The sequence below is a fragment of the Mus caroli genome, chromosome 8 (assembly GCF_900094665.2).
Source record: "Mus caroli chromosome 8, CAROLI_EIJ_v1.1, whole genome shotgun sequence".
NCBI classification, from domain to species: domain Eukaryota; kingdom Metazoa; phylum Chordata; class Mammalia; order Rodentia; family Muridae; genus Mus; species Mus caroli.
Window position 1 is genome coordinate 100,720,396 of NC_034577.1, and position 23,853 is coordinate 100,744,248.

At 46.1% G+C, this 23,853-nt stretch overlaps 1 protein-coding gene across 1 annotated transcript in view; it reads left to right on the top strand.

The window, feature by feature from the left end:
* Nucleotides 1-18,809, top strand: part of Pkd1l3 (polycystin 1 like 3, transient receptor potential channel interacting) — a 33,002-nt gene extending 14,193 nt beyond the window's left edge. The window contains exons 8-19 of the mRNA XM_021171125.1: nucleotides 1,740-1,902; nucleotides 1,996-2,122; nucleotides 3,239-3,367; nucleotides 3,833-4,064; nucleotides 5,831-6,024; nucleotides 6,738-6,968; nucleotides 8,926-9,027; nucleotides 9,372-9,550; nucleotides 11,417-11,563; nucleotides 16,858-17,057; nucleotides 17,338-17,537; nucleotides 18,750-18,809. Of these exons, the coding sequence (XP_021026784.1) occupies nucleotides 1,740-1,902; nucleotides 1,996-2,122; nucleotides 3,239-3,367; nucleotides 3,833-4,064; nucleotides 5,831-6,024; nucleotides 6,738-6,968; nucleotides 8,926-9,027; nucleotides 9,372-9,550; nucleotides 11,417-11,563; nucleotides 16,858-17,057; nucleotides 17,338-17,537; nucleotides 18,750-18,809 (1,964 nt within the window). The remainder of the gene's footprint in view (nucleotides 1-1,739; nucleotides 1,903-1,995; nucleotides 2,123-3,238; nucleotides 3,368-3,832; nucleotides 4,065-5,830; nucleotides 6,025-6,737; nucleotides 6,969-8,925; nucleotides 9,028-9,371; nucleotides 9,551-11,416; nucleotides 11,564-16,857; nucleotides 17,058-17,337; nucleotides 17,538-18,749) is intronic.
* The last annotated feature ends 5,044 nt before the right edge of the window (nucleotides 18,810-23,853 follow it).

Here is a 23,853-nt window from a genome sequence, read left to right on the forward strand (position 1 = left end):
GAGGCAGAGGCAGAGGCAGAGGCAGAGGCAGAGGCAGAGGCAGAGGCAGAGGCAGAGGCAGAGGCAGAGAGGCAGAGAGAGAGGCAGAGAGAGAGGCAGAGAGGCGCAGAGGCAGAGGCAGGTGGGCATGAGGGGTTCAAGGCTATCCTCGACAGAATACTGAGTTTGAGGCCAGCCTGAGCTATGTGAGACTTTTTTTTTTAGTCAATGAGAGAGAGAGAGCGAGATAGAAAGAGAGAGTGAGAGAGTGAAAACCAATACTAGTATTAGTAAGGAGGCTGAGAAATTGTAACCATTGTAAATTGTGTTGGGAAATAATGTAGCAGTCCCACAAATGTTAGCAATAGACAGGCGGTGTCTCCTAGCAACTCTGCTAATTGGTATTAGATACAGGAGAGGACTGAAAAAGCAAGTCCACACAAAGACACATTCAGACACAGATCTCTCAGCTAGAAAAGGAGCCCAAAGTGGGAAACAGCATGATCTGGAGAGTGGATAAATAAAACGGGGCATGCTCACACAGAGGCAATTTCTCCACACAAAGGAAATAAGTACCAACACATGCTATAGCATGGGTGTCCCTCAGGAACGTCATGTCACACAAAAGGCTGTCTACACCTTGTGAAATGTCCAGAAGCATCCGATCTCTGGAAGCCAGACTAGACCAGTTTATTTCAGGGGATTGAATTTAAAAGCTAGATTGTGGTATTGGTTTCCTATGTAGATGTAAAATGTATGTAGCCCGAGAAGGTGGTTTCTACCACATTTGGAAAGTTCATCTCAAAAGAGCTGTTCTCGGATCCTCATCCTGGTGCCGAGGCTCAGGGTGGTGAAGCACTTGCCTATGCTGCAGGATGCTTCTGTTCCATCCACAGCACCCCATGGACGGAGCACACAATGCATTTGGGATCAGTGCAGGGGGATCGGAAATTCAAAGTGACATCCAGCTACGGAGTGAGTTTGAGGTCAGCCTGAGATACCGGAGACCTTGCCCTCCCACTCCCAAAGGAGCAACTAACAGGAGGGAATTGAAGAAAACTCATATTAGGTCTGAACAAAAGCTCCTCACACTAAACCATCCAGGAGGTTGATAAACCGATCAGAACATCAGAGATTTCCGAGAGCTCAGAATAGTACAAGCTCAGAGACAAATTGTCTATGGCCATCATCAGCCTTCTAAATAGCCATTTGTTGTCTGTATGTGACCTAGCATCTAGGTGACCATTGGGTAAATCCTTTGAAATGTCCCCAAAAGACACCTAGCTCCCACTAACCAAAAAGCCGAGGATGCTACCAGAGAGCATCTGAGACCCATAGAATAGAGTTCCCCCAATTTCTTTAACCCACCCTACCCATTGATCCCACCAATGTGTTTGAAAACCACCTTGTTTAAGACTTCATTTTTTTCTATCACTATTGAAAACTTCAGGAAACTCTTACCGTGATGGGACGTGGACATTGGATAACCTGAGTCTGAGACCCTGTGTCCTGGGACCCTGGTCACTGGTAGTTGGCTCCAAAACAGATTCTCTCATCCACTTTGAGATAAGAGTGGTTTCTTATCTCAAACCAACATGGGGCCAAAAAATATTCCTTTGGCTGCCCCACTTACTTCATGCAAAAATGTTAAACTCTGAGTACTTGTATGAGATTTCCAAGTCCACTCTGGCTGTGTCTCCTTTCTTTACACCACAATCCCTGTCCCGCTTGTAACTCTATCAGAACCTTGTCACTCACAGTCCACAGACAACAAGGAACCACTCTCCAAATGCAGGTTGAAGACATGCTGGAGACATCCCTGATGGCCCTGGGGGAGATCCACAGAGCATTTTGCCAGCAGAGTCTGTGCCCTCAGTCGGCAGTGACCCTGGCCTCTCCCTCTGCTACTCTGATGTTGAGCAGGTTAATTAACGGGCTAGAGGGCTGGGGAATGATTCATTTTGATTTGACTTTTAGAGGGCATTCAGAAAGTGATGCGCATTTAAATCCTTTCAGCCAAAATGTGTCGACGTTGCCCCTGAGCACCTACACTTTGGGTGAGCCTGCACCCTTGATGTTGGGCTTCCCATCAGCAGAAGCGCTGAAGGAGCTCTTGAACAAACACCCAGGCGTAAACCTTCAAGTAAGTATGAACTGGGCCGAGACGGGAATGGAATGGTGTGCGATGATCTAGTGGGGGATGGGGAGGTGGCTCAGCAGGTAAAAACACATGTTCTGTCAATAAGAGGACCTGAGTTTGAATCCCCAGCACCCTTATAAGTGTGGGCATGGCCGTGCGTGCTTATCACCTCAACTTTGTGGCTCAGAGACAGGCAGATTAGAGTTCATTGGCCAGCTAGCCTAGCCCAAACCACAAGCTTTCATTTCAGTGAGAATCCCAGACAGAACTCAGGAGAGGAAGATACCTAGTGTGCTGCTCTGGCCTACTTATTGGCATAAACTCCTGCACCTACATACTCGAATGCATATAACACACACACATCTAGTATATAGCTAGTTTTGATGACTGATGTCCGTCGTTCTAACACTTGAGAGGCAGCAGCAGGAGGATTGCTGTGGATTCAGCTATATTGCATTATATTGCTATTTTGGGAGTCTCAAAAAAAAGAAAAATCCAATAGGGAGCTTGGGAACATTCTACAGATATGTGGCTTTAACTAAGTCTCTGGGTTGTGATTTGAATTAATCTCAACTTCTCTACTGACAAAGTTGGGATTATCTGAGTCATAACTAACTCAGTGCAAAAAAAACAAAAACAAAAACAAAAAACAAAAACAAAAACCCTACAGAAACAATGTTACATTGCAGAATACTTATTCCCTAGTGTGAGGAGCAAAGGTGTGGAGATGATCTTGAGGGCCCCAAATGTAGGCCCCACTTTCATGTTTCTCATCAGCATTACAATGTTTAACATCCCTTCACCTGACACAGTTGGGGAATCCCAGTCTTTAATTTATAACTGCTGGGCTGGAGAGATGGCTCAGCGGTTAAGAGCACCGACTACTCTTCCGAAGGTTCTGAGTTCAAATCCCAGCAACCACATGGTGGCTCACAACCATCCATAACAAGATCTAACTCCCTCTTACGGAGTGTCTGAAGATAGCTACAGTGTAGTCACATATAATAAATAAATAAATCTTTAAAAAAATTATAACTGCTACATTGTAATCCATTGTGTGGCTCCTGTATGAACAATTTGGCTGGCAGTTGGAAGAACTGGAATTTGCTTCCTCTGTAGGTAACAGGTCTGGCTTTCAACCCTTTTAAGACTTTGGATGACAAGAACATTGTTGGAAGCATTGGAAATGTGCAGCTGAGCTCTGCTTATCAGTCAATCAGAGTCCATGACTTAATAGAAGATATTGAGGTACAAGTATCTCTATGGAAACAGGACACGCTGGGATAGAGGATGGGAAGATACAACTACTTGGCATTTTCAATACTTGTCGGAGTGAAGTACGTGGCACATGTGTTTAATCCCAGCACTTGGGAGGCAGAGGCAAGCAATTTCTATGGGTTCAAGGCCACTAGGTTACATAGGGAGCCCTCTATGTCAGAAAGGCTACACAGTGAGACCCCGTCTTACAAAAAAGAAAGAAAGAGATTCATGTCAGGGCTAGTATTTTGCTACACATCTCAGGAACCTTCACAAAGAGACAGACCTAACTCAGTCCCAGGAAAAGCCACCTAAGACTGTTCAGCCTCTAATCACTGGTTTTGTGCTGCCTACTAAGACCCAATGAAGAGGCCTCAGGAATTCTGTTACTTCCTCACTACAAGGAAAACAAAAAGGTCTATCTTATCCTAGAGGGTTAACTGTCTCCCTTTCTAGATCATGCTCTGGAGAAATGCCAGCATGGAGACCCAGCCCACCAGCCTCAACACAAGTACAGACCATTTCACTATCTCTGTGAACATCACTTCCTTGGAGAAGACCCTCATTGTGACCATTGAGCCTGAAAGTCCCCTCCTGATGACGCTCCACCTGGGCTTCCAGGACCAGTCGGCCCACACTCACTTCTATCTCAACATCAGCCTGCCAAGGGACCAGGTGTGGCAGAGAGGTATCTACCATCAGATGCCTGCAGGGGTGTAGCTCTGTGGTAGAATGCGTGTTTAGTATGACAAGGCCAGTGTACCACTAAGACAGATGATTATGTTTCTCAAGCTCCTACATGTGTAATGAGGTCAGGGAGTGTGGAGGAGTCAGCGGGGTCCTGACAGTGATGTCGAACACCTCCATCAATCACTCTTACACTTGATTCTTTGAAATGAGGTGTCTCAATCAGACCCAGAGCTTGCCGAGATGTTTAGTCCTCTACCTTCCAAGGCTGGGATTAGGGTCAGATTGCCATCGCCACCTGGCATTTATATAGCTTCTAGGGATCTGAACTCTGAGTCTCTTGCTTGCAAGGCAAGCACTTTCACTTCAACTGCTGAGCAAGCTCTAAGCCATTTTTTTTTTAAGTAAATGTCTTACGTAGCCCAAAATAGACTCAAGCTCACCACACAGCCAAGGTTGATGCTGAACTTCTGATCCTCCTGTCTCCATCTCTCAAGTGCTACTATTTGTACCACGATGATGGGGTTTACTGGTGCTGGGGATCAAACCCAGGGCTTCATAGACACTTCACGAGCACTCTTATCACTGAGCTGCACTTCCTACTGTCTTAGCGCTCTATCGCTGTGAACAACCACAGCAACTCTTATGAAAGAAAGTAGTTGGAGCTGGCTTACAGTTTCAGACATTTAGTTCATTATCATCATGGCAGGGAGCATGGCCGCTTATGGTGCTGAAGAGGTGGCTGAGAGTTCTCCATCCAGATCCACAGACGGCAGGAAGAGAGAGACTGGGCCTGGCTTGGGCTTTTAAAACATCAAAGCCCACCTCAATGACACACTCCCACCCACAATACTTCTCAAGTAATGCTGCTCCCCGATGACCAAGCATTCACATCTATTAGTCTATAGGGGCCATTCTTATTCAAACCTCCACACAGCCCATGTGTAATGATTCCTTGTTTCTTCTTTAAAAAAAAAATTATTTCATTTATGCAAGTACATTGTAGCTGTCTTCAGACACACCAGGAGAGGGCATCTGCTCTCATTACAGATGATTGTGAACCACCACCATGTCGTTTCTGGGAATTGAACTCGAGACCTCTGGAAGAGCAGTCAATGCTCTTAACCACTGAGCCATCTCTCTGGCCCTAATTTCTTTTTTCTAGAACTCATAGTTCATTACAACTCTTTAGACCTAAGTGTACATGTATCAAAAGAAAATGATTCCTGTGGTAGTTTGAATATGCATAGCCCATGGGAAGTGCTACCATTAGGAGGTGTGGCCTTGTTGGAGTGGGTGTGGCCTTGTTGGAGTGGATGTGGCCTTGTTAGAGGAAGTCCATCATGGTGAGGGTTTCGGGGTGAGATCGACTTTGAGGTCCTATACTCAGGCTCCACCCAGTGCAGAAGCCAGTCTCTCCTGGCTGCTCTCAGATCAAGATGTAGAACTCTCAGCTACCTCTCCAGCGCTATGTCAGCCTATAATGGACTGAACCTCTGAACCTGTAAGCCAGCCCCAATTAAATGTTGTCCTTTACAAGAGTTGCCTTGGTCATGGTGTCTGTTCACAGCCATGGAACAATTCCTAGACAATTCCTTTACTGGAGTGTGTATGAGTTCAGGACGTGCCGCTGGTCTCTTCTGCACGTCTCTGGTGCTAGACTCATAACCTTGTTTGTAAGATAATAGTAATGAATAATAGTGGTTGTGGATCTGAGGGGGTCTTAGCCCACTGGGACTATAATGCAGCATCCTTCTCTGTCCTAAGATGAGGAGTACACGTGGGTGCTGACACCAGAGAACCTGTGGTACGGGACTGGCACCTACTACATAATGGCTGTGGAGAATAAAAGTACAGAGGCGGCACAGCGCACACCCGTCCTGGTCTCGGTGGTCACAGCTGTCACCCAGTGCTATTTCTGGGACCGATACAATAGGACATGGAAGAGCGATGGATGCCAAGTAAGGGTTGGGAGGGGCTCTCTGAAACCTTCACTGCACCCCTCCCCCTTCCATTTTTGGAAATGGGCCAGAAACAATTCCAGTCTGAAGGGAAGCAAATCAGCCTGAGACCAAATAAGAAGGTGGCCCATGGTAGCCCCTTCTTCAGGGTTTTAAAATAATAAAGGACTCAGGAATAATAGAAGCCACCCGTGGACCCCTCGCCATCCTTGCCCCCTCTCCTCTGTTGTGGGAAGCCACAGTCTTGGATCTTTCAAGACATACTTCATGAATACCTTACACGTGAGGTACCCATGTTAGAAACTAGAGATGGAGGAATACATCAGTGACACCAGTGAAAAAGGCGCCATATACCAGGGCTGCCAAGCATGAGAGCCTGAGTTCAATCCCGAGAACCCGTATGGGGAGAAAGGGAGAACTCACTCCTGCAAGTTGTTCTTTGGCCTCCACATAGGTCCTATGGCCCATGCTCACACGATAAATGTTAGTATATCTATATTATAAATGGATATCATATATAAATATAGAATATATTAATATATTATATTAATATAAATGGATATATAACCTGTAAATATGTAATATTAATATAATATATAATATGTAGTATATATATATATATACATATACATACATATATATCCTTCAGGTCTTTTTCTGGCCTATGTCTTCATTCTCTACTCCTTGTCTCTCTACCTTCAATCGACTTCCAGGTGGGGCCGAAGAGCACCATTTTAAAGACACAGTGTCTCTGTGACCACCTGACCTTCTTCAGCAGCGACTTCTTCATCGTGCCCAGGACGGTGGATGTGGAAAACACCATCAAACTGCTTCTTCATGTGACCAACAACCCTGTCGGGGTGTCATTGCTGTCCAGCCTTCTAGGATTCTATATCCTCTTAGCCATGTGGGCTTCCAGGAAGGATCGAGCAGATATGCAGAAGGTGAGAAGGCTTGGGCCCCAAGGGCCACAGTGTGTTGAGTGTATCAAGCTAGATAGGGGAAGAAGAGATTGTGGGCCAACAGGCAGAGAAAGTCCAGTGGGATTGTATTAAATCTCTCTGCAAACCTACTGTCTCAAAACAAAGTGGGGTTTGTTTGTTTTTTGGGGGGGCTGTTTGTTTGTTTGGTTTGGTTTTGGTTTGCTTTGGTTTTGGTGCTGTGGTAGGATCTTCACAGGAGTCGTGCAGATTAGAAATACACCAGAAAATAGCTGTCATAGGAGCTTAACTGAAATCAGGCCCATATTTATCTTACCTTATACACTAGACAAAGTTATGCCAAGCCAATTTATTTATTTATCTATCTATTTATACACACACACACACACACACACACACACACACACACACACACACACACACATATATATATATATATATATATATATATATATATATATATGTCTTTCGAGACAGGGTTTCTCTGGGTAGCCCTGGCTGTCCTGGATCTCACTGTGTGGATCTCAGGCTGGCCTTGAACTCAGAAATCCGCCTGCCTCTGCCTCCCAAGTACTAGGATTAAAGGCGTGCGCCACCACTGCCCAGCATGCCAAGCCAATTTATAATTTAACGTAACTGTAGTATACAGGAAACTAGTAAGAAATTTATTTTCTGGGGCTGGCAAGATGGCTTAGTGCGCAAAGGCACTTGCCACCAAGCCTGCTGACCTGAGTCTGAGCCCCATACCATGTTGGAAGGAGAGAATGGCAAGTTGCTCTCTGACCTCCACGTGTGTGTCATGGCACAGCTGTGCCCCAACACTGCACATACATAAAGAAATGATGAAGTTTTTTAAAGTTAAAGACAAGATCTCATATTGTCCCCACAACTGACCCCCTAAAACCACATCAGAGAGCCCAGGCCAGCCTTGATATAACAATTATGAATGTGAGCCACCATACTTAACTAGATATAAAACAATTTAGACAAGGTCCCACAGTAAAATTCTGGCTCACCTGAAACTCAGCACGTAGCTCAGGCTAGCCTCAAGCCCACAGAGATCCTCCTTCCTCTGTCCTCCAGGTGCCACCACACCTAGCTACGACTAGAAAAAAATTTAAGCAGTAAAATTCTTGGGCATCTTTTTTAAAAAAGGTTTATTTATTTATTTTATGCATATGAGTACACTACCATTGCTCTCTTCAGACACACCAGAAGGGGGCATCAGATCCCATTACAGATGGTTGTGAGCCACCATGTAGTTGCTGGGAATTGAACTCAGGACCTCTGGAAGAGCAGTCTGTACTCTTAACCACTGAGCTGTCACTCCAGCCTGGGCATCTTTTCTTTTCTTTTCTTTTCTTTTCCTTTCTTTTCTTTTCTTTTCTTTTCTTTTTTTAAAATTTCTGTTTTATACATTTCTTATTTTTGTGTTATTATTCTTTTTTTCTTCCAGGCCTTACACATGCTAGGCAAGGGCTCTACCCATAGCTACACTTCAGCCTCTTCTTGTTTATACTTGAAGTTTTAGAAGAGGAGTATGGGTTTCTCGTTGTCCTGGGTGAAGTGTTACCAGCTTTAGTAAATAAAAAGCAAGGCAGCATTTTAATTTGCATTTCATATAAACAGTGGGTGAATCTTTAGCCGGCCCATGGCCCTTATTGTTTATCTAAAACTCCAGTTTCCCTGGGTATCCTCTGCCCTGGGTGCTCCTCCTTCCCAAGGGCAATGGGCGTCGAGCCTGATACCCAAGGCCCAGCCAACTGATCTTGGGGAGACAGAGCCTGGAGTTTCAGACCTCAGCCCTCTGGTCACTTTGCTGGCCTGTGTGCTTGCCTTGCTAACACTACCTCCCCTGCTTCCCATTGGGGCCCCAAAACTGCCACAGAGAAGCCTGTCCCCAGCTAGGGTGTTCCTAAGGGGAGACTTAGTAAGCTCATGGCTTCTGCTCTTCCTGCAGGTGAAGGTAACAGTCCTGGCTGACAATGACCCCAGCTCTGCATCCCACTACCTTATCCAGGTCTACACTGGCTATCGGAGGAGGGCTGCTACTACAGCCAAGGTTAGCAGAGCCTGAGCTCATCACCATGTGTCTTCTGCATACTCTAACTTGACAATATCTTGGTGTCCAATAATGCTTGAAAAGGAATCATGGGGTTGGGGATTTAGCTCAGTGGTAGAGCACTTGCCTAGCAAGTGCAAGGCCCTGGGTTCGGTCCTCAGCTCTGGAAAAAAAAAAAAGAAAGAAAGAAAGAAAAGGAATCGGTATTGCCTAGGCTTACTGTGTAATGTGAGGAACCCTCTGGACTTGCCTAATGTCTAATGCATGCTTCCTTCTGCTTAAGAAAAACCCAAAGGCACAGTATTACAGTGCCCCATGTTCTGTCTTTCCTCATTGCATCTTAGGTCGTTATCACTCTCTATGGCTCAGAGGGGCACAGCGAGCCCCACCACCTTTGTGACCCCGAGAAGACAGTTTTTGAGTGTGGAGCACTGGATGTTTTCCTTCTTTCCACCGGATCCTGGCTGGGGGACCTGCATGGCCTTCGGCTGTGGCATGACAATTCTGGCGACAGCCCTTCTTGGTAAAAACCTTCCCATGCTGGCTCGTTTATCCTATTTTTCGTTTCTTGTTATTTATTTTTTTTACGTTTATTTATGTTGTATGCACACACTACTCACAAATGTATGGAGGTTAAAGGACAACGTGAGAGTCAATTCTCCCCTTCCACCATATTGGCCATGCAGGCATCCGGACTTTGCTGAGTTATCTACAGAGCATTCAACCCAATTCCCCAGGGCCCCATTTCAGAATGGTAAATTAGCATTTGCTGCCACTTCTGGTCACCCAGCAGCACCGATGCTGAGCACCAACTTTTCCTCTCTGCTCTGAAAATCCAAGCTGGCTTCTTCAATATAGTGCTACACCGAATACCAGTTGAGTGTCACCTCCTTCATCCAGGGGTTTAGCTGGGTCTTCTGCATCCTCTCTGCATATTCTACGTTAGCCCTGGCCCTTGCCTTTGCACTGCCGTGTTTGGGAGCAGCTTCTTGCTGTAACAGCAATGCCGGTCCTCCAGCTTCAGCCTCTCTTGCTGCTGCAGGGCCTTGGGAAGCCTTCAGAAAACTGAAGAGAGTTACAGTGTTGCTTCGCTCCCATTTTGGGAACTTTGTAACTTGTCTGATGTTGCCCAGAACACTAAAACATTCTCTGTTATCGTGAAACTGGTTCTGTTTTCTCATCTAGGTGAGGTGCCCTTTAGGGTAGTGATTTTATTTCCTTCCAGACCTTTTCCCTTGTGTTCTTGAGTTGGCTTCATTTTGACTCATGATTATCAGTGCTCCACCTGTCTCAGCCTTCAGTGCCCTCCCCACTGAGGTGTTTTTGAACACCTATAAGCCATTGTGGAGTTACTAACTGGCCTGATTGTTGTGCCTCAGAGAATAGAGAGACCCAAAGGGGTGGAAAGAACTGTGAGAGGGGCTAGTTGGTGGAATAGTCAGAATGCACCCACTAGTGACTAACTAAGCTTGCCATCTTATACATGGGCTGTGGTTTATGGCATCCTAAAACAGTTACAGACATAGCATCAGAAGGCCCTAGTCACTGTGCTGTGCATCACGCCTCTGAACAGGGCTAAGTGCTCTGTGCACTGTTAGGTTGTTCTTCTATGTTTTAGACATAGTTAAAAAGCTACAGCACTGTAGCTGAGGGGCTGGGGAGGTAGCTCCGTGGCTAAAGGACTTGCCATGCAAGTGTGATGGCCTGAGTTTGAATCCCCTGGCCCCACATACAGCCGGGTGTGGTAACATGCATTTGCCTTCCCTGAACTCCTCTAGCACAAAGGGATGGGGAGAAGGAGAATCCCTAGTGGATGCAGTTACGTGCAAGGGACCCTGTCTCAAAGAAGGTAGAAAGAGAGGACTGATACCCAAGGCTACTTTCTGATCTCCATATGCACACTGTAGCATGCACACACCCCATTACACACACACACACACATTATAAAAACCAAAAAATGTATATAGTTGGGAAGAGGATTGAGTCAAAAATCTGAGAGTCTATAGTTCTGATATAGCTGCAGACCCAGATAGGGGATAAGAAGTCATTAGTATAAATGTTGACTACCAATGGTGAAAAATGGAGGTATGTGGGATACTTTAAGAAGTAATAGGTCATTATTACACATGGAACAAAGAAAGTCTAAAGGTGCACATGTGCTTGCATGTGAGCACATCCAAATTCTTCTCAGGGAGAAGTTTGTAGTCAGCACCTTGGACAGGAACCTCCCGAGGGTAGCAGGTGGGCCTGGCTCATCTGCTTCTCATCCTTGCCTTGCAAAAGCATCCAGTTACTAACTTAGGTGCTCAGTGTAAGTGCCAGACGACCTCTCACACAGCAAGCAGTCCCTGCACACCTTCCTAACATGGGGATCTTTATCTGACTGCAGGTATGTCAGCCAGGTGGTCGTCAGTGACATGACCGCGAGGAAGAAATGGCATTTCCAGTGCAACTGTTGGCTGGCCGTGGACTTGGGCAACTGTGAGTGTGACAGGGTGTTCACACCAGCCTCCAGAAGCGAGCTCTCTTCCTTCAGGTATAATTGAGACATCTTGCAAACTTCTGTAGCACGCACACACAGCATTATACACAGAGAGCATACACACGTTTAAAAAGGATATAGTTGTGAAGAGGATGGAGTCTAAGATCTGAGGACTAGATCTAAGCTACCTCCTCCTCCTTGTTGTCTTCCCATCAATCTTTTGATTCACTGTGTTGGATTCTTCTTGGCATTTCCCTCCTTGGACCAGATGAGTGGCTGTAAGAGGCCAAGCATGGGAGCTTACATAAAGTGGCTAAAGGTTGGGGGTGGGGTGGGGGGAGTGGCCCCTAACCTTTCCTCGGGAGTGTTTCCTTTTTCCCCTCCGAGGCAGGAGCAAAGCTTCCGTTCCTCCTGGGGAGCCCCTCCCATTCTGTTGCTACAGAAGAAATCATCACTCCAAGAAGCATTCTGGCTTTGCCATCATTTTGAGAGTCGGAAGTTAAGGGAAGGTCATACCTGGGTAGTTGGGTTCCTTTGGGTTGGCTGGGTCTGTAGCCGCCTGTGACTCCAGGCTGGCACTGTAGTCAGCAGGTGGTGCTGGCTGGCAGACACACAGCACCTACACATGGTCACCTCGGCATGGCAGCCTCAGGGTAACTGGGTGATTTGCCTCATGGCCAGTTTTTCCTAGACTGGCATTTTAAGAGGACTAAATAGTTCCCTTGCTCTTGGTGAGCCACCTCCAAAGATCAGATTCCCAGGGAAGAGACAGAGTCTCCCATTTCATAGGAGAAGGAAAATGGAAATTTGAAACTGTATTCAAGTTCTTCCAGGAACATAAAGTTATGATTTGTCTGCCCCAGCAAAGGCTCTGTGGCTTGACTTTGCCTGTGTCCTTAGTTGTATTCAGTCACACCGGGTGTGTGCTAGCTGGTTACGGAAGGTCCCTCTGGGTTACTTTGGCCCACTCTGAAACTCGTAAACAACGGCACAACAAACTGGGTAAGATCAACCTAACAGGCTTTGAATAGTTGTGGTCCATAGCCTGGAAAAGGCTTCCCATGATTCCCATGACTGCAAAGTTGGGCATCATTAGAACAGGGGGAGGAAGAGAAAACTGGCATGGGATTAGGTGACCTACAGTAAGATTTGTCACTACAGGGACAGTCTTGTAGCTACCCCCTGGGCATCTCGAAGTAGAATTTCTGAGCTGACAGATATGCATGTTGTGGAAACAAAAGATAAGTAGGTTGCCCAGGCTCTCTAGTGAGCTTCTCACATGGCTCATTTTAAGTTTCAGCTTTCACTTCTACTTTTTAATTGTAATTTCTATTATCTCCGTCTCCTATTCAGTAAGACTAAGACTCCACTTACCTTTTGGTTCTCTGAACACAATCTCCATTAGCTCTTTGATTTAAAGTAGCCGATTAAAAGTCTTTGTCTAGAAGCCAATTGTGGTGATGCACCCCTGAAACCCCAGCACTTGGAGGCTGGAGCATGGGGATCATGAGTTCAAGGCCAGGCTGGGCTACTGGTCTTTGTCTAGTAAGTACAATGTCTTAGCCTCCTCACAGGGAATCCATTTACTGTCTTTTTCCTAACATGTTACCTAATATGCTGTGCTCTCGTGTCTTTACGTGTATTAAAAAGCAGCTTTTTATTGCTGGCTGTTCTAGACCCCAAGTCTTTCTCTGCTCTGGCTGGCTTTGCTGTGTTTATTGATGCTTGTGCACTGAGTGATGTTTCTGAACCGAGTCTATGAGATCTGTACTCCTTGTCGCGTGCAGCAACTAAAGTAACCCAAGCGTTTGCACAGTTAGTTCAGTGCCCAGCTGAAGATGAAACAGAGAGTCGCTGGAATTCCCAGAACCCACCAGCCTCCCAGTCCATGTAGAAGGGCCGTCCATAATAGTGCCTGAGCCTTCCCTTCCTACTTGCTAAGAGTTTAAAGGTCATACAGGAGTGAAAGTTAGGATTCTCACTGGGCAGTGGTGGCGCACGCCTTTGATCCCAGCACTGGACAGCAAGAGGCCAGGGCAGGCAGATTTCTGAGTTCGAGGCCAGCCTGATCTACAAAGTGAGTTCCAGGACAGCCAGGGCTACACAGAGAAACCCTGTCTTCAAAAACAAAAACAAAAAAGAAAGAAAGAAAGAAAGAAAGAAAGAAAGAAAGAAAGAAAGAAAGTTAGGATTCTCTGAGGGGTTTCCTGAACACACCACACATGCACACACAGAGACAGATAGGCAGACAGACACAGAGAGACAGTGAGAGACAGAGACAGAGAAACAGAGGGGGGGGAGGAAGAGGGGGGAGGGAGAAAGAACACCTCACATATCCAAGTAGCTTCTAGATTCAAGAAATGTTATTGGAGCTTTTCAAAACCCCTCTATAATTTCCATGCCCCCTAGGTTTTATGGTCCACACATTGTTTGACAGCTGGTAGATTAAACCACCTCTGAATATTTCTGACCACACCCCACTGAAAATATACTTTGGACTGAGTGAACTCCCTGTTGTGTCCGATAAACAATAGTTCTGGAAATGGGGTTTATTCTTTCTGGTCTAAATTTTACCATATTTCTTTTAACTGTGGTTCACTTTTTTTTTTTTAATCCTATGTGGCATTCAGAATGTCCTTGTAATGCATACAATCATGTTTGAATTCTGACAAACTCTTGCACTTGTAAACTCTGAAGATGCAACCGCTCTCCTATTTTCTGGCTGTGTTGAGGGCTCTCAGCCTTGCTCCCTGTTGGCAAGCAGTGTTCGTACATTTGTTCTTCCATTGTCTGTGGCTTACCTGGGTGAATACTCTCTCGATCTCCCTCTCTCTCTCTCTCTCCCTCCCTCCCCCTGCCCGCTGTCTGTCTCTCTGTTTCTGTCTCTCTGTCTCTGTCTCTCCCCGTTGTGATGTGTGTGTGCATGTGCACATGCATGCTTTGGAGGCCAGAGGTTTTTATTCGCCTTGGTTTGCTTCAGAGTAGAGATGGACTCATCTCAAAAACCTAGGCTGACTGATCATTAAGCCCCAGTGCCACCTGTCTCTTCCCACTTTTCGGGCTGGGATTACACACACACACACACATGCACACACACACACACCACCTGTCTTTTTTTAAAATATGACTTCTGGAAGCCAAACTCAGGTCCTGGTCCTTGCAAAGCAAGCTCCTTACCAACTGTCTCCTCTGCCTGGTGGATTGCCCTTCACTAATGTTCTCTTCAGCCATATTAGTGCGCAGTAATCTTTTTTTGTTTCTTGACCATATTTTTCAGGGTCTGTATATCAATGAGAGTATTAACATAATAATACCATATAATACCATGTAATAATACCATGGATGAGGCTGAAGTTTCCAAGCCTAACCCCCTACAAACACACATACAATATCTCACAAAAGAGATTGAACTGGTTTTATGTCTGTGTTTTCTCATAATTTTTATTCTTTCCGGTGGGTCTCTGGTGTTTTGAGAGGGTTGTTGATTTTTATTTGGGGTGGGGTTTAGGACAGGGTCTCACCGTCTCTCCCTGACTGGCCTGGAACTCAGAGACTCACCTGCGTCGGCTTCCCAAATACTGGGTTTAAAGGCGTGCGCTACCACCTCCTGGCCTGCTTCTGTTGTTGTGAAGCCTAATCAGGTCTTCTTAGTTCGTCCATCTGACACAGTACTTACAGCTCCTCCACATTCGGAACACAGGAGGTCATCAAAATGTGAATTTCCTAAAGCAGTTTCAATAGAAGTCTACTTCTGAAGAAAAGCAACGCAATACCAAAACAATGTTTATTATTATCACTCATTAAGTTCTTCATCCCAGTGGTAGCTGCAAACCCTCCCTCTTCTCCGTCCAGTCCCTCCCTCTCCCCTCCCCCCATCCATTCCTCCTCTTTCTCCTCAGAAAAGGGGAGGCCTCCAGTGGATATCAGCTGGCTTTGGCATATCATGCTACAGTAAGATTAGGCACTTCTCCTAGTGAGGCTAGACAAGGCACTCAAGTTACAGAAAAGGGATCGAAAGGCAGGCAACAGAGTCAGAGATAAGCCCTGCCCCTCGCTGTTAGGAGTACCACACAAAGAAGCAGCTGAACAACTGTTAAATATGTGCAGAGGGGCTAGGTCAGTCCCATGAATGATCTCTGGTTGGTACTTCAGTCTCTGTGAACCTGTATGAGCCCAGTTAGTTAGTTGATTCTATAGATTTTTCTTGTGGTGTTCTTGACCCCTCTGGCTCCTTTAATCCTTCCTCCCCTCTAGATGTGGAGACCCACAGCCAAACAATGTTTGTTTTAAATCTCATATGATATAAAGAGCTCATTTAGGGCTGGAGAGATGGCTCAGCAGTTTAGAGCCTTTGTAGCTATTGCAAAGGAACCAGTTTCGATCTGTGGCACACTCATGTGGCTCACGGCTATCTGTAACTCAAGTTCCAGGGAATCCACTGTCCTTTTATGGCTTACATGGGCCCTGGACATGCATGTGGTACACAGACATATACGCAAGCGAAACACTCATATATACAAAATCAAATAAACAAAGCTTTAAAATCATTTTAATCTATTATAATACGTATTATCTGAGAGCTCGATCAGAAAGGTGTTAAGTGGAGGTTGAGAAGTTGCTCTACAGTCCCCTTCAGCTCCCCCAGTCCTTCCCCTAGCTCTTCCACTGGGGTCCCAGGGCTCAGTCTGATGGTTGACTGTAAGTATCTGTATTTGTATTGGTCAGATGCTGAAGAATATTATCAATTAACTGGACCACCCAGAGCTCCCAGGGACTAAACCACCAACCAAAGATTCTACACAGAGGGAGTCAGGACTCCAGATACATATGTAGCAGATGATAGCCTTATAGACATCAATGGGAGGGGAGGGAGGCTTGAGGCCCCAGCACAGGGGGGTGCTAGAGGGGTGAGGCGGGAGTGGATAAAATGGGTGAAAGCTCACCCTCATAGAGGCAAAGGAGAAGGAAGAGAGGGAGGTTGGGATGGGGGATTGGTGCAGGGGTAACCAGGAAGGGGGATATCATTTGAAATGTAAACAAATAAAATGATTAATTAAAAGAAAAGAAACGTTGCTCTGCATCTTGTTGCTGGACAAACCATGCCCTAGTCTAGGTTGCTTCAAAGTGAAAGCTCAGGATAGCTCGGTAGGTAAGGGCACTTGAACTCATGAGCTAATATGAGTTCAGTCCCTGGAATCCACGTAGCACAAGGAGATCGAACTCCTACGAGCCATCCTCTGACCTCCCCACACTTGATGCAACACACATGCCCTCCCCACACACACACACACATGTAAAATAAATCCACAGTCAATTTCTGTCTTCCCTCGCTTAATTTCTCATTTCAGACACCTGTTCTCCTCCACAATCGTAGAAAAGTTCACCCAGGATTATCTGTGGCTCTCAGTTGCAACTCGACATCCCTGGAACCAGTTTACACGAGTCCAGAGGCTCTCCTGCTGCATGGCACTACTGCTCTGTGACATGGTCATCAATGTTATGTTCTGGAAGATGGGTGGGACCACTGCCAAGAGGGGCACCGAACAACGTACGTGCAAGCCCTGGTGTGTGCTGTCCTCAGTGGGTGGTGGATGCTCTGCCAGTGTTTCCATCCTTACTTCAAGGCTCAGAAACTGAGTCATGGTGTGCCTTCATCTCCCCTCCATTGTCCTAATCACCCTCTCTGAGTGCACGCACTCGTTGATAAACAGTCTTAGGAACCTCCCAGGATCCTCACTGGCATGGGATTCTTTCCGACCCCAGATAAATTTCCCCCTAAGTAGTTCTAACCCAGGCCGGGGAGCATGAATGCCATGGCTTTCCTTCAGTAGGTCCACTTGCTGTGACCTTGTCAGAGCTGCTCGTCAGCATCCAGACCTCCATCATCCTCTTCCCCATCCACCTCATCTTTGGGCGGCTCTTCCAGTTGATTCACCCACCAGAAGCTCTGCCCCAGCTTCCTGTCATCCAGGCTGCCTGGCCCCCCGCTCTTGTTTGTGAGTCCCCCTCTCTTACACAGGTGGTCAAGGTAAGCTTGGTATCGACTGTTTTTTAATACGTAAAGTACCCTCCCCCTTCTGTGCTGTGGGAAAGAGTCATGGGGGATTTCTTGGGAGGCTCGCAGCATCCTGGTCCCTTTGATGCTTTTCCCCTAACTCCTGTCCACTGAGATGTGATCAGCCTTAGCTTTCTTCCAAGGTTAGGAACTGTTCTAGAGACTGAGTGGGGTGGCGTGTACTACTCCAGAGCTGTTTTATTTTTTTGATGTCTGAGCAAACTGTCCCTCTTATTCAGTGTCTCTCATAGAAATGGTTTTTGAAGAGGCACTGTGGGGGTGACTCTTCTCTGAAAAAAAAAAAAAAGGAAGCATTGAGTCTCTTTACACTAAGCTAGCTTGTGCCCCTGACTAAAAGAAGCAGGCTCACCATCTGTAATTGTGCCCAGGGCTGAGCTAATGCAAGACAGACTGAAGTCTCTCAACTCCGTCCCATACCCAGGAATTAAAGGAAACTGTGGGATTCCTGCTCAGGAGAAATACACAGCTGCTCTTGGAGTGCGAACCGTCTTCGTGGAGTTCTTGTGACATTAACAAGCTGGCGAAGCTTTTATCCCGCCTCATTTACTGTCACTTAGAAGATGAAGGCTGTCACCAGCAGACAGAATCCCACTGGGAAGACGGTAAAGTCTCGCGTAGCTTCGCCTCCACTCCCTCGATAACCTCACATCCTTAACTTAGTTTTTTGCCTTTCAGCCCAAGGCAGTTCATGCTTAGCTGATTGTATTAACCTTCAGCCTTGAGCTGGTAGCTTCAGCATCTTAAGATCTGCACAACCTGCTGATAAAGCTTAGAGTACAGTTGTAAGAAACATAAAAGTAGTCAGACCCCCACATCCCATCAGCTGAAGCCCGTCTTGTCATCATTTTCTTCTCTCGAGTGGAGAAGTGGCAGGACTTTTGGATCTCGATTGCAGCTTGGGCACTTGCTAGTCTAGGCTGCGAATGCTGCAGCTCTCTGGTGGGACAATTCAGTAAGGTTTTAAAAGTCTCAGGGTCGAAGTTTAGAACGGTACAACGTCTGCACCTTCAGAAGGGAACAGGGCTGCGGGTGCAGAGGCTTGTCTCCATGGGTACTGGGAAATGTTAGCCTTCCTGTCACCTCATAAACTGTTCTTCTCCACCATTATCACGACTTATTGAGATTTCCCATTTGTGAACATGCCGACCTGAAATAAACCGACAGCGGTGTCTGAAAACCACTACCATTTCTGCCGCTACCTTCTCCAACTTCTGCGGAGACTGAAAGCGCATTTAGAGGCTCTTGGTGCTACCCAGGATCACCAACCTTGTGACTTCTTAGAAGCAGTCAGCCAACTTCAAAACCTCCAGGAACTCCTGGAGACACAGACTCTCCCCAGAGGGCCAGGGCCATGCAGGTAAGCACCGTGGGCTCTTGTTGCTACCCTGTCAACTTTCAGAGCCTCTCCCGGCCTCAGCAGGAGATAATTTCTTCAACTTCTATTCTCAAGGCATTCTACCAGTTTCCCCATCCTCAGCCCAGAAGAAGGGAAGAAGCCCATGTCGTTTTGCCTGTTCAGATGGTTGAAGTACAGCTGCTGGCTCCTTCTTGGTGTCATCAGCCTGGCCTCTGCCTTTTTTATAACACTCTATAGCTTGGAGTTGGACAAAGACCAAGCCACCAGCTGGGTTATTTCAATGATGCTGTCAGTACTACAAGACATCTTTATCAGCCAGCCGATAAAGGTATGTGACACATGGGACTGGTCATTACAGCTGGAGTAAGCTAGAGGACCTGAGGCCATGTGTTTTGACAATTAGCAAATAAATCAATAGGCAGAGTGATGTTTGCTAGAGATACATGTGAAGGAAGGGCAGAAAATAATCTAGCAGCTCATAGATTAACATACATATGGCAGAAAAGGCTGAAGATAGGGATTTAAAAAAAAAAAATCAAACACTGGCCAGTGAGATAGCTCGGCAGGTTAGGGCACTTGCTATCTGACCCCTCAAGTCTACTTAAGTTTGATCCACCAACCCACATGAAAGTAGGAAACAGGCTGGAGAGATGGCTCAGTGGTTAAGAGCACTGACTACTCTTCCAGAGGTTCTGAGTTCAATTCCCAGCAACCACATGGTGGCTCACAACCATCTGTAATAGGATCAGATGCCCTCTTCTGGTGTGTCTGAAGACAGTGACAGTGTACTCACATACATAAAGTAGATAAATCTTTTTTAAAAAGAAAGAAAGAAGGAAAGAGAGAGAGAAAGAAAGAAAGAGAAAGAGAGAAAGGGAGAGAGAGAAAGAAAGAAAGAGAAAGAAAGAAAGAAAGAAAGAAAGAAAGAAAGAAAGAAAGAGAGAGAGAGAAAGAAAGAAAGAAGAAGGAAAGAGAGAAACAAAGAGAGAGAGAAAGAAAGAAAGAAAGAAAAAAAGAAAGAAGAAAGAAGGAAAGAGAGAGAAAGAAAGAAGGAAAGAAAGAGAGAGAAAGAAAGAAGGAAAGAGAGAGAAAGAAAGAGAGAGAGAGAGAGAGAAAGAAAGAAAGAAAGAAAGAAAGAAAGAAAGAAAGAAAGAAAGAAAAAATAGGAAACAACTCCATGGAGTTTGTCCTCTGATTTCTACAACACGCACCCAACACCTAACACACTCATACACTCTCTCTCCCTGTCCCTGTCCCTGTCCCTGTTCCTCTCTCTCTCTCTCTCTCTCTCCCTCCCTCTCTCTCTCTCTCCCTCTCTCCCTCTCTCTCTCTCTCTCTCTCTCTCTCTCTCTCTCTCTCTCTCACACACACACACACACACACACACGCAATGGTAATATTACTACTCATAATAACTAAAATAGTGACAATATTTTTTTTGAAAAAAAAAAAAACAGTGGCTAGACACTTTCTTTTTAAGGATCAACAATAGAGCTAGAGAGATGGCTCAGAAGCTAAGAGCACTTGTTGCTCTTGCAGAGGACCCAGGTTCGAGTCCCAGCTCCCATGGGCTGAGTCACAGACATGCTTACTTCCAGCTCCAATGGATGTGATACTTTCCTTCCTACCTCTTCGAGTAGCAGACATGCAAGGCAAAACACTCATACACATAAAATAAAACAAATAAGTCCTTTTAAAAAGTTAAGGATGAAGCTGGGCGTGGTGGCGCACACCTTTAGTCCCAGAACTCGGGAGGCAGAGGCAGGTGGATTTCTGAGTTCGAGGCCAGCCTGGTCTACAGAGTGAGTTCCAGGACAACCAGGGCTACACAGAGAAACCCTGTCTCGAAAAACAAAACAAAACAAAAAAACCCCAAAAGTTAAGGATGATGAAGACTTTTAAATGTTTAATTAAGGAAAAATCAAAACACACCAAAGTATAGAAAAATAGCATAATGAATTCTCAAGTTCTGTTACTCAGCATCAAAAATCACCAATAATAGCTAATATTATTTCATCTGTTTTGAAAAAAAATCCAAAGTTCACATGAACCTTGTCTGGATATCTCTAAAATTTGTCTGTGTGTCTCTAAAAATTAAACTTTTCAAATATAAAATTGTTATGAAACCTAAATAAACAGTTTCTTTCTTTCTCTCTTTCTCTCTTTCTCTCTTTCTTTTTTTTAAAGTTTGACTTATTTATTTTATACATATGAGTACACTGTAGCTGTCTTCAGGCACACCAGAAGAGAGCATCAGATGTCATTACAGATGGTTGTGAGCCACCATGTGGTTTCTGGGAATTGAACTCAGGACCTCTGGAAGAGCCGTCAGTGCTCTTAACCGCTGAGCCATATCTCCAGCCCCAACAGTTTCTTAAAATGGAAAACCCACACAAGGACCTAGTCAGGTCACTTAGCTGCAAAGGAACTGAGCTTGATTCCCCTGGACCCTACGTGGTAGAAGGAGAGAAGTCACCCTGATTGCCACATGGGTGCCGTGACCACAAGCTAACGTAGATGTGTAAATAAATGGGATGAGCTGTTTTGTCCCCACCCCCGCCTGCACGTATGATGTCATCTTCTGAGCCCTACAACACCTGCTCATGGGGTTCCCCTGACTCTTGTCTCCAGGTCATCTTCCTGACATTGTTGTTCTCCCTGATGGCGAACCACATGCCGTGGCTTAACAAAGACAAGGAACAACACGCCCGGAGAATCGTAGCACTTTGGGGTAATTCAAGTAGTTCCAGCCACTGTTTAATTGTACAAAGAGCAAAGCAAGAGTTCACACTGCCTCTGCGATCCAACACACCCAGTCAGAGGCCTGGTTACTTGGGCGACTTCTCTTCCTCCTATGCCCAGGAGCCCAGTGTCCCAATCATCCGTTCCTCTGGAAGCCAGTGCTTCTCAGTGCTTCTGGGCTTTGCTCCATCTGTCCTCCCTCCTGAGCCCCAGATGGTCCTGGTGCTGCCTGTGGTCTCTGGGACTGAGCTGTCTGCCTGCCCCACAAGCCCACACTTGCGTATATTCTCATTCCTGTCAAGTGGCATTGCCCCAATGATCTGCTCATGTTAGCGTGATCCTAAGTGCCCTTATTCCCTACATCCAGTCGCCAAGCCTGAGGGGTTCCAGCCTGGGAAAAAAACAGACTCAAAATTACTCCGAGCACATGGAGGGGTGTTGCAAACATAACGTTGAGCCAAAAGGTGCAGGGTACAAAAATGTTAGCACAGTGTTGGCTCGAAGACATATACTTGTCCCCTATAAATGTAAGATCTGAAGAGATGAATGGGAATAATCTCTAAAGCCCAGGAAAGGGTCACCTCTCTGAGGGAAGGAAGGGGTAACAAGATGGAGTATGTGACAGACATGAGCTACCAATCACTTCTTTAAACTGAGCAGTGGGCATGCTAACGGCTAAGCACTCCAGTCCTAGAGGTTTTTAAAATTAACAGTCTCACCGGAAGTGTCTTTCTTGCCTTTATTTAATTTCTTGTGCATTTGGACTATTCTCTTTATGTGAGTGACTTCTTTTTCAAAGTTCTTGTCCCTACCCATCTGGAGTTCTATGACCTGCCCTTCAGGACCAAGGCAGCATGGGGTAGAGTTGAGGGGGAGAGTGGTGTTTGCTGGCACACGAAAGGCCTTACTTAAGCTGTGGTTTGATTTGATTGTGACTGTGCCCTGCAGAGAAAAGCCAAATTCCAATGGCTCTGCAAAGGCATCTCTAGCCTCCCTTGGGGAAGCTTTGTTTATTCTCCAGTGATCAGATGGCACTTGTACACGCATGCAGGTGATTTCTGTCATTTCCCCCACCCTCTCTCTCTCTTTCCCTACCCCACCCCTCACCTTCCCTTTCATTTATCGATCTCTACATTCATCTAATCAGTATAGTCTTTAGACCAAACCACTGCCACCTCCTGGATTCTTCAGAAATGTTCTGTGTTGGACCCTATGCCAGAATCTGCACTGAATAGAAACCCTCTACTTGTGTTGGACTTGAGAACAATATTCCCAACGGTATTCCACTGACTAGAACCCCTGACATCTAGTCTAAGATAGATGCATACAGCAAGTTAGTTTATATCTACTGAATCTAATTCTTTACATGAAAAGGCTGGAAACATACTGAGTGGTAGAGCACTTGTCCGGTGTGCCTGAGACACTGCCCTGGATTCTCAGCACTGAAAGAATGCTTATCGGTGGGTTGTGCTGGTACATGTCTCAGCGTCTGGAAGGCTGAGGCAGAGATCATAAATGTGAGGCCAGCCTGGGCTATATTTCTGACAACATTAGACTGGACTGGCTGGTTTTGTGTGACAGGTTGACACAAGCTAGAGTCATCAGAGAGAAGGGATCCACAGCTGAGGAAATGCCTGCCTCTGCCTCCCGAGTGCTGGGATTAAAGGCATGCACCACCACGCCTGGCTGGGAAATATTTTTAAAGAGCACAGAGAAGCTGTGTTCCGGGACTGGCTGAGGTTGTATCACCCAGGTGGTACTGGTTTTGAAGGCATGAAGGGGTCATGGAGAGCAGCTGAGGCTTGGCACTGTGAGAGGCCAGGAGAGGCCATTGGTGACAGTGCAGCCTCAGTGGCAGTTGATATCCCAGGACTGAAGCGGTCATGCAAAGAAGTTGAGGCTTGGCACCATGAAGGGAGTCTAGGAGAGGCCATTGGTGAAGAGCAGCCCAGTTGCAGCAGAAGATCCCAGCATTTCGGAGATGCCAGGACCATGGGATGACCACCAAGAACAGCAGCAGCAGCAGTGGGGTGGAGCCTGCCTGAGCCTAGAAGACGAGCTGTGTGCTGCAGAGGGCCAAGCTGGAGAAGTGACTCGAGCTCTTTGGAGGAGCCCAGAATATGAGTGGATCTCAGGCATTAGACATTTGGAGTTTGATTTTGCTTCAAT